Source organism: Nicotiana attenuata, chromosome 12, assembly GCF_001879085.1.
Source record: "Nicotiana attenuata strain UT chromosome 12, NIATTr2, whole genome shotgun sequence".
Taxonomy (NCBI): Eukaryota; Viridiplantae; Streptophyta; class Magnoliopsida; order Solanales; family Solanaceae; genus Nicotiana; species Nicotiana attenuata.
In genome coordinates this window covers 6215621-6226149 of record NC_032000.1, presented here as the reverse complement: position 1 = coordinate 6226149, position 10529 = coordinate 6215621, and the positions used below count along the sequence as shown (strand labels likewise).

The window sequence follows — 10529 nt, the reverse complement described above, 5'->3', positions numbered from 1 at the left end:
CAGTTTTCGGACTGGTCAATTAAAAATAGCCAGCGTTTACCAAGTCAATGAAAAATAGCTACCGTTTTGCTGCAATAGAGACCTATCCAGCATAATATACTGGAGTTCGGTGCACTTGTGTATGAACTCCAGCATATTATGCTGGACCGGTATACTTTGCTGGCTCCAGTATAATATACTGGAGCACTGGTGCTCCAAACTCCAGTATATTATACTGGACCATTATACTTGCTGGAACTCCAGTATATTATGCTGGAGTTCTAGTGTACTTATGCTGGAACTCCATCATATTATGCTGGAGTTCCAGCATACTATCCTGGAACTCCAGTATAATATGCTCGAGTTCAAGTATACTTATGCTGGAACTCCAGCATAATATACTGGAGTATTTTCCGGGTTTTGAACAATATTTTCGCTCAGATTTATCTTTACATAAAAAGTGGCTAAATTTCGATTACTTTTGAAATTGAGCTATTTTTGAACGACTGAATCTGACTATTTTTAAAAATCTCCCGAACTTGTTGATAGGGAGAGCTTCATTCCCTTTGTGAGCCTACCCAACGCGAATTCAAAGTAGACGAGTTACAGAATTTTGGATATCAAATGCTTAAAACAAAAATAAAAAAGGAAACTCAAAGACTCAAACTATGGAAAAGAGTATACGTGTGTCCTTTAATTCTTATTCAATTCAACCTTTTAAATTTTTCTTCCTTTTTGAACATGCAATAAATTTATGTATCTTGTAATAAAAGAAAACTTATAAACAATAAGAAAACATCATTAAATTTATTTGAATTATTGAAAATCTTGGAAATTTTATAAAAAAAATTTCTCAATAAGATAATTTTACATATTTAAAGCTTAAAGTTATGATTATATAGTAATCAAATTCACAAAATAAATAAATAAATAAATTATGCTATGTTAAGAAGTGAAAGATTGTAATACCCCTGACTTTAGGCAGGGTCCCACATCGGCAAAACATAAGAGGGATGCTGGGTATATAAGTTAACAAGCCTTAGACCCTAGTGACGCGTTTTAAACCCGTGAGGGCCTAGGCCGGGAGCGGACAATATCACTAGCGGGCTGGGCTGTTAAAGATGGTATCAGAGTCACTCTTGTGTCAGCCATGCCCTGACTTTAGGCAGAGTCCCACATCGGCAAAACATAAGAGGACCCGTGAGGGCCTAGGCCCAGAGCGGACAATATCACTAGCGGGCTGGGCTCTTAAAAAGATAAAAACATTATCCTAATCTATGAGGACTCATCTTAACAAATACATAAGTATTTAATTTATCTTCCCAAAATACATAAGTATTTAGAAGAAAATGTTTTATTTTCATTTCTTCTTAATCCTTAACCCCAAAAAATAAAAGGCTGCGCAGTATTTGACGGTTAGTCTCTGACTTGACGTACATTATTATGTTATTATCGTTCATAGAACTAAAATAACCGGTGGAATATGTTGTTTAGTTTTATAATATTCATTCTGTATTTTAGTCCTAAATGGTCTGATTTCCCTAGTTAAATAATTCTGTCTTTGCTCCAATTTCCTAAATATTCTTCCATTTGTTAACTTAGAATTTGAACAATGTACTTCACACAAAACAAGAAAAGAATAGCCATTTATTTGGATGCCAAGCTTTGGCCATAAGAGAGAAGAGATACAAGAATTAGTAGGCGTTTGGACATAAAAATTGTAATTTTTATGTAAAATATTATTTGGAGTTAAGTTAAAAATAAAATTTAAAATTTGAAATTATGTTTCGACATGCATTTCACTTGAAAAAATATTGCAGTGTGAGCGGAGAAACAAAAATTTATGAAAATTTTGAAAAAGTGATCGAAACCACTTTTTTGTTTTTGAAAAACCCATTTTCGTAAAAAAAATAAATAAAAACTTGCAAAATTTGAAGGACAAACACGTTTTTGAAAAAAAAAAAATTCGGAAAAAGGAAAAATATCTATAGACAAACGGGTCCTTAATCTAAGTAGTCGCTTACTCAAATAAAAAATAGCCGGCAGATGTATAATATGTATACAATTTATGTAAATCAGCGAAAAAAAGTAAACAGTAAATTCAACCGGCCGGCTATTTCCATAAAGATCCCATTATGAATATGTTGCATCCTTGTCAAGTGTAATTCACAGATTACGACCTTAAGATTCAATAAAACTAAATTGGTGTACTTGGCATGACTTAGGACACAGGAAATGATTAATATTTACCTTGTTCGGTCCTCTATTTAAACTTATTCCCTTTGAAAACAATTTGCAGTTAACAGTTAAAGATAATTCATGTAATTAAAGACAATGCATTTTAATCCATCGATTGTTTATTTGCTCAATAATGGGAAATATTTACAAGTTTCGTCGACACTAAATCAACTAAAAGAATGTGCATCTTCTTTTGATGAGCAATATAGACAACAAAGGGCAGCCCGGTGCACTAAGCTCCCGGTGTATGCGGAATCCGGAGAAGGGCCGAACCACAAGGGTCTATTATACACAGTCTTACCCTGCATTTCTGCAAGAGGCTATTTCCACGACTTGAACCCATGACCTCCTGGTCACATGGCAGCACGCCAAGGCTCCCCTCCGAGCAATATAAACAACATGGAAGAAAAACTACTTTTTCTTTGAGGTTAGGAGAGGGGTGAAAATCAGCTTCAGCTCTTTTGAGTAAGTAGTACTGTACAAACAAATGCAATTACAAGAAGTTAACAAACACATACAAGAAAACTCTACTTTTTTTTTGGATAATGGTGGTGTCTGGACCAGCTTGCGCGCAACAACAACAACGACAACAACAAACCCAGTGTAATCCCACAAGTGGGGTCTGGGGAGGGTAGTGTGTACGCAAACCTTACCCCTACACCTAGACCAGCTTGCGCGCACCTCGACTAATTCCATTGGGTACAAGAAAGTTCTATAAGAAAGTTCTACTTTGAAGAACTTCAAAAACATGCATCCTTTCTCATTGGAACACTTGCAGCCTTTCACCAACCAAATTGCCAAAGCTGCAAATGTCCAGAATTATGTTGAGATTCAAATTATGTGATAAGGCTGTATCTTTAAGTGAATAGCAGATCAAATGATGATGCAGTTTTGAGTAGAAGAATGAACTTATCAACCTCCACCATTCAAGATTTTGCACACATTCTTGTAGTGAATCCCACATGGATACCTTTATCACAGTGTCTCAACTCTCAAATATATTGCTCTTGGCGAGTTCTTTCTTTCTTTTCGTCGTTCTTCTTTAATAAAAATGGTATCCGGGCCAACTTGCGCGCACCTCGTCTATTTTACTCTGTCCCTGCTACCTCCCACCGCAGCACGTATTGGATTACTCTTCCACCACGGCTTAGGAAAATGGGATGCTCAATGATCTCAAAACTTGCATTTGACCATTTACCGCTGCGTTTCAGGCAGCGCACATGGAAAATAAACACCTGATATCTGTTGCCAAAAACAATGTGGATGTCAGGGCCTCTGTTCTCAACCAGCACATAAATACTTTTAGAGCGCGGGGCGTTATGAGAAAGCAGGAAAGGTACAGAACATCCACAATGCACAAAGTGCTCAACTTGCCAATTAAATAAACCACAGAAATACCAATTCACTATAGATTATACATAAACATGTGGTCAACACTCGTTTAATGATTTATGCATTCATTTATGATGACGTATCTGTTCTTTCCCTCCTAGGTAAGGTTGAAGGCTCTCTATGTTGGGTGGCCCTTTCCAGGAATCACCTATATCAATCACTAGAGAGAGAACACTCACCTTAGATAGAGGAAGAAATGCAACTACAATTTCACCTAATCGTTATCGCCTATATAGATTTTTCTTTCTACATAACGCGGTCATTTTTAATCTTGTCTAATCTTGTATAACTTCATATCCATCTTAGTATTAGCATATCTACGACACTCACCTTGTGGATATGGACTTTAGAACCCAACAGTCACTCCGATATAACATTTCTTGTCTTATAACGGTTACATAGAACTTGACTCACTTTTGTAGGTATCATTCTATCACATAACACTCGGGTAGCACTAGTATATTTCAACAACCTTATTTTATTTCAGTGTGTAACATTTCCATCTTTCATACCATTCATCTTTCATATGGTTCTCCTAGAACATCGAGCTAGTCCATCCACAACTAGAGTAACAAGTAAAAGTTCAATACCGAGACCTATTGTAAACCCATTGTTACGGGTACTCCTTTGCATCCCCTACTATTGTTCTCACACTAGTGACTGCTCCTTCATACATATCCTTTATGACATTTACATATCCAATATAAATTTCTTTCTTCCTCCGCAATCACCAAAAGATTTTTTTTGGTGCTTTATCATATTATTTCTCTAGGTCAATGAACATGTATATATCTTTCCTCTTGTGATAAATTTTCATGAATATTCTTCACGAGAATATAGCTTCCGTTGTAGATCTACTATGCATAAAGATGTAAACTAGTTCTCTGTTGCACTTGTAGCGTCCCTAAATCTACACTCTATCACTATTTCCGAGAGTTCCATCGGATGACTCATAAGTTTAATGCGACGATAGTTTGGTGCACCTTTGAAACTAAATGCTAAATTCGGATTAAATAATCAGGAATATTCAACTCAATAAATGCTTGTGCGGACACATATGTTTAGTTTGGCCAACAGGAAACATTTGGAAAATAGAAGAATAAAATAAAAACAGGCATAGCACCAACCAGTGGGAAGCATGTAAACCAACAAACATGCCGCATGAAAAGGGTGAAACTTTATGACAGAACCTAGACTTTAAAAGGCCTCAGGTAAGTAACTATTACCACGCTTTAAATGATTGAATTTGATATGGCAGATTCCAGCAGAATAGCACCATCCTCAACGATCATTTATCCACCGCTCACGACTTCCAGAGTATGTTGCATTATTTGCTTTACTGCTTTGACGTTTGGGTAGAAATATTCAGGGATCGGAGCAACACGTGCCACTTCTGGTCAGATAGGCCACAAATATGTATATCCTAGTAACGGAACTAAGCAGGTATATAAACTTAAATACAGAAGCATACAGGATAAGTTTCTCAGATTTCATTAAATGAAGAAAAAAATTATATAAGTACCAGCACAAAATTTTCAAGAATCTGCATGCCACCACATTCATAAGAATGTCCACAGGTTCAGAGGACACAGAAGAAGGCATAAATCACTCCCTGATACCTCTAAACAGCTCGGATAAAATCATGCTTGCTGTAAGGAAAAACAATGATCAAACAGATCATATCAAATAAGATAGCTAGGTTTTACATAAAGCGGCAAATACAGGATTAGAAGCAGTGTGATAGACATCAAAAAGACACTTCTCATCTCTAGATATAGAACAATGATCTACTTCTGATTGGATAGATAGTTCACATCCAATCTATATCCTAATTACCTAAACTATGTCACATTTGTTCGATATTTCTGCATCGACTAATATGAAATGGAATGATTTTGTTTTTTGTACATATGCATGTTCCAAAGACAGAGAGTCCATGTTGGTTGGGATGGGACGGGGGCAGTTGGAAGGAAGAAAGCCCTTAAACCGAGAGCGAAATGCAGGAAGAAGTACTTGTAAGTCTCACTTCAAACATGATACTTAATGCTTTAACCCAATATCCAACCATCAAACAGTAAAAGAACGAACAAAGGTAAACTACATGTTCGTGAAAGGAACAATACAAGCACATGCTTAAACAGACTGCCAAGATGACAACTGGGATAATAAAGTCATAAAGTCCACAACCATTTTGGTAGAGGGAAAGACTAACCAGAGTTTTATTCATTTTAAAAGGCAAGACCTATCAAAACAATTCATTAGATCATTATATAATTGCAAATTAGTTATATTTATATCCATTGGGTTGTTTTTCCTAGCCAGAGGATCTTTAAGGTCAGACTGAAAAGGTAAAAGGGCTAGCCGACATATTTTCGTTCAGATTCACAGCTGAAGTTCCACAACCCTCTGTATATCACAGCCTCTTATTGGACTACTATCTTCTGTACAAAGAAAACACATTCCATTCCTTACGGTAGCTTTTTGGAGCACATATACTTGCCACCAGCTTATATTGGAAATAGGCATAAAAAGCCCCTATGAGTACAGATTATAGAAAGATGCTCTTGAAAAAAATCAAAAGATGTTGCATTTCACTGAAAAATTATAAGTTTCTCAACTGCACCAAGATCTTACATGTCAATCCCGGCTTTCTACACTGTACAGACAGCAACAACGTAGTTTGAAGCTAATAAGCCTGTCCTAGTCCTATTTAACAAGACAGTGGTAAGCAGAAGACGGATAGATGCTACCTCAGCAGACTGAAGTACTTTTGCAAGTCCTACCAGATATCTTTAGCGTTTCCAAAAATTAGAAGTGTTAAACAGGAAGACAGACCAATAACTGAACACAAATGCAAGGAAAGCCCAAGAAAATGGATCTTGATAACATTTGAGACCCTCAACTGAAATTAAATACCACTAACCTGCAATAGAGTTTTGTGTTATCTGGAAATGCGCATAGACTTTTGTGTTTGCCCTGCAAAGAAAAAAAAATAGGAGGTGACATTCAACAAGAAAAACTGAATATTTTTGCCTCCAATATCTAGCATCATGTTTGAAAGAAGAAGGTTTAGACCAGATACTCAGCCATGACGTTGGAGCAGATTATTACTTATTAGGCTTGTATGCAAGTGAAATGGCGATAAAACTTTTAGAAAGGAAACAGAGGGAACAAAAACTAGGAAAGGGCAAATTAAGAGCCAGTTATTTAGATGAGAGAGAGAGAGATATGAATGAAAATTTCATTCAAAGATCCATGCATTAATTTGAAGAGAAAGGCAAAGTAGGTCCAGCAATCTTATACCAAATATGAAGTAGGCCCAAATCCAAAATGAACCATGACAGCTCTATCTGCTTCACCTAATAAAAGGATATAAAAGTTGTAAATGCATGGTGGAGAACAATGATAAAAATAATTAAAGGTCAGAATCACATATACCAGACGCATACCAGCAGCTATTACAGAGGTTTCTGCACGAAGCTCACAGTGTTATACCTTTGGATCAAAGTTCAACAACTGAAGGTAGTCATTCAAGAATTCCAGTGGTCGTTCACGGATTGCTCAACTCTTTGCTTCAGCAGTGCCTTCATCACCTTCATCACCTAAAATTATAAAGTCAAGGTATTCTATGGCATGTGATTTACAATCTTTGCCGAGATTTTTCAACATCGCACTGTACGTTAAAGAATCAGGTTGGATCCTTTTATCCAACATCTCTTTGAACAGTCTCGAAACCTCTTGCCAGTTACCCAAATCACAGTTCTCATTTATCAAAATGGTGTATGTGTATTTATTAGGGCCAATTCCTCTTGCTTTCATCTCAGCAAAGTAACTGTAAGCCTCATTTATTCTTCTATATGTGCAAAGGCCATTTATCAGTGCATTGTAGGTAATCACATTTGGCAGAATGCTCTTCTGTTGCATCTCCGAAAAATACATATGTGCAAGCTCAAGCCTCCCCTTACCAGCATGCGCATGAATTAGCACTGTGTAAGTTACAACTGTTGGAGATATCTCTTTGCTTATCATCTCATCAAACAACTCTCTGGCTTTCTTTAGGTTCCCAAATTCGAGGTAGGCATGAATTACACTGGTATATGTTACATGGTCAGGCATAAGGCCGTCGCCAACCATCTTATGTAACAACTCAGTTGCTTCTTCTAGATTACCCAGCTTAGCGATGCCATCAACAAATACATTGTAGATTATTATATCTGGCGGGAATCCCTTCACCGACATTTCCTCTTGTAGTTTGCACGCCTTTAATATGTCACCCAACCGCAGTTCACCTGCTATTCGAGTTGTGTAGGCAACGGAGTCCGGCTCCAACCCCTTGTGTAGCATCTCATCAAATAGTTCTTTTGCCAACAGTAAATTTCCCGCCTTGCAGGAACCATGAACCAGAATCGTGTAAGTAAACACATCAGGAGAGATACCGCATCTTGTCATTTCGTCTTTCAGCTGCATAGCATCCTCTAACTCACCTTTTCCACAGAGTCCATCCATAATTGTATTATAGGTGACTACCGTAGGAAAAATGTCACCAGTTCTTAAATCATGTAACAATGAAAAGGCATCATTAGTATTTCCTAATCGACAATATCCATAAATCAAAGTGTTGTATGACCTTATGTCCGGCACCAAATTCTTCTTCAACATGACGGAAAACCACTGCCTTGCTTCACTTGCTCGCCCCTGCTGACAAAGCGCATAAATAAATGTATTATAAGTAGACACAATCGGTGAAACTCCTCTTATCTCCATCTCTACTCCAAGACCCAATGCTTCAACAACCATTCCCTTCTCACAGTAACCATAAATTAAAGGGTTATACGTATAAGCCGAAACCTCTAGTCCTTTATTCAACATCTCTCCAATTAAACCTCTAGCCAAGTTAAACTCCCCTTTCTTCGACAACCCATTAATCAAGATATTGTAAGTAACATCATTCGGATAACGCTCCTTCCTCTGCATTTCTGATAAAAGATCCAAAGCCTGTTGCACTTCACCTTCTCTACAAAACGAATCCAGCATCGTATTATAAGTAACTATACTCGGCTTTATCCCGACCTCGCCCATCATCCTATACACTTCTCTCGCCTTCGCAACCATATTCCTATCCCTTAAACTCCTTAAAATTCTATTACAATTCTTTACATCAGGCAACAGCTGATTCCTCAACATCTTTTCAAAAACTAACAAGCACTGCTCCACATTCGCGTTCTTAGCATAAACCCTCAAGAAAAGATTAAGTATCTCAACAGAAACTTGCAAATTCAAATACCCATCAACCAAAACATCAACAACTCTATGCACATTACAACTAATCACCCTTTCAACAACCCAATAAGCAGATTTCAACCAACCATTCTGTATTAAAATATCAAGAATAGTACAAAAAACAAACTCTGAATAACTAAACCCTTTTTGCCTTTCAGCCCACTTGAATAATCTCAACGCCACATTCGGCCTACGACGAATTGAGCTAAGAGTTTTCACTAACAAATCAGAATCATAAATCAAAGAATTAAAACAATCTGGAACAGCCCAAATTTCCTCATCAAAATCCCATCTCTTTTCTTCAATCCTCTTTAAGAAAAATTCCTTAAAGTCTGAATCTTTAATGGGATTATCAGCCATAGCACCATTATTGTTATTATAACTCCTCTTAATATTGTCAATATCATTACTGTTAGCTCTAATATTTGTGAGTGTGAGGTCAGAGGGGTGTTGAAAATGATGAAGAGATGAATAGAAGATTAAGCGTTTGAGGGAAGAAAAGAGAACGTTGAAATCTTTAAGATTGGATTTTGAAGCTCTAACATAATAAAGGATCATTCTGTAAAAGAGAAAAATTATGAAAAAAATGCATTGAGTTTTGGGTATTGAAAAGAATGAGTGGTACCTTAAACTGACGGCGTAGTTACCTGAGATGGGTATTGGATTTTGGCAACTGTACGCACAACAGGAGAAGAAGAGAAGCAAAGAAGCGAGCGGCGAAGAAGGTAGCTGCGTGGTGTGTTTACTGTTGGATCTTTAGCCCGGAATCCGGACCCGTTTTTTGGGACCAAAATGCGGTTCGGGTGAAGGATCCGTTTTTTAACAGGTCCTACTAAAAGATTTATAATAAGTCTTTCCTTTATACTAGTNGCCGGGCCGGGTTAGTGTTTTTTTTTTTTTTTTTTATATTTTGTATAGCTATTGCAATTTATATTAATATAAAGTAAAAATATAAAGAATACAATGAAGATGGAAAAAAAATTACACTTATAAATTGCTACATTTATTTCAAAATCCAAACTTATAAATTGAAAGGTTTACATTTAACAAGTAAATTAACGAAAAAAGAGTAAATTCAAAGGTTTTACATTGCCTTAGACTCTAAAACCTTATAAAAAATTGAAATCTAGCCTTTAAACTGGTCGGGCCGGGCCGGTTAACCAGTTCTACAGGGATTTTGGTTGACCGGGTTTGACCGGTCCGGTTAACCGATAGGATTTAAGTAAACAGACCAACCCTCCTTACCCCTTTAACCCAGCCCTACCCGGCCCCCTTCTACCGGTTTGGGCCGATTCCGGTTTTAACCGGTCTGGGCCGGTCCGGAAACGGGCTGACCCGGCCCGTTAGACACCCATAGCTCAAATTCATACAAAATTTAAATTTTCGATAGTTTGGACTTAATATGTATAAAGTGAGATTTTTCCTTTTAATAGATCAAAATGAGCTGCCCCAGCCCAGCTTAGCCCAACCCAACACACATTGGACTATAAATGTTATCAACCCAATCCTTCATCTAAAGGGCCTTCAAGTTTAAAATGCTACCGGCCCTATGCTGGTTAAGGACTAGACCATCTATCCATGGGCTGCTCTCCTAAAGGTTTGATGTTAGGGATCCTTACATAAATAGCCAGTCATCACGA

The 10529-nt window shown here is 37.2% G+C and overlaps 1 protein-coding gene across 7 annotated transcripts; it reads right to left on the bottom strand.

The window, feature by feature from the left end:
• LOC109235208 (pentatricopeptide repeat-containing protein At1g22960, mitochondrial-like) lies at window positions 2648–9687 on the bottom strand. Of its 7 annotated transcripts, none has more exons than XM_019401219.1 (6): window positions 7059–9687; window positions 6913–6968; window positions 6533–6585; window positions 5132–5258; window positions 4836–5044; window positions 2648–3459 (listed from the first exon to the last, which is right to left on the bottom strand). In XM_019401219.1, exon 1 carries the CDS (start codon window positions 9445–9447, stop codon window positions 7171–7173), a length of 2277 nt encoding a protein of 758 aa, XP_019256764.1. In that variant the 5' UTR covers window positions 9448–9687; the 3' UTR covers window positions 2648–3459; window positions 4836–5044; window positions 5132–5258; window positions 6533–6585; window positions 6913–6968; window positions 7059–7170. The 7 variants fall into 7 exon arrangements, with proteins under 7 accessions (XP_019256764.1, XP_019256765.1, XP_019256766.1 ...); XM_019401220.1 differs by having other exon boundaries at window positions 4836–5032; XM_019401221.1 differs by having other exon boundaries at window positions 4836–4948.

Bases quoted from the DNA above. Each gene is read 5' to 3' on its own strand.
- LOC109235208 (XM_019401222.1), bottom strand. From the start codon at position 9,447: ATGATCCTTTATTATGTTAGAGCTTCAAAATCCAATCTTAAAGATTTC.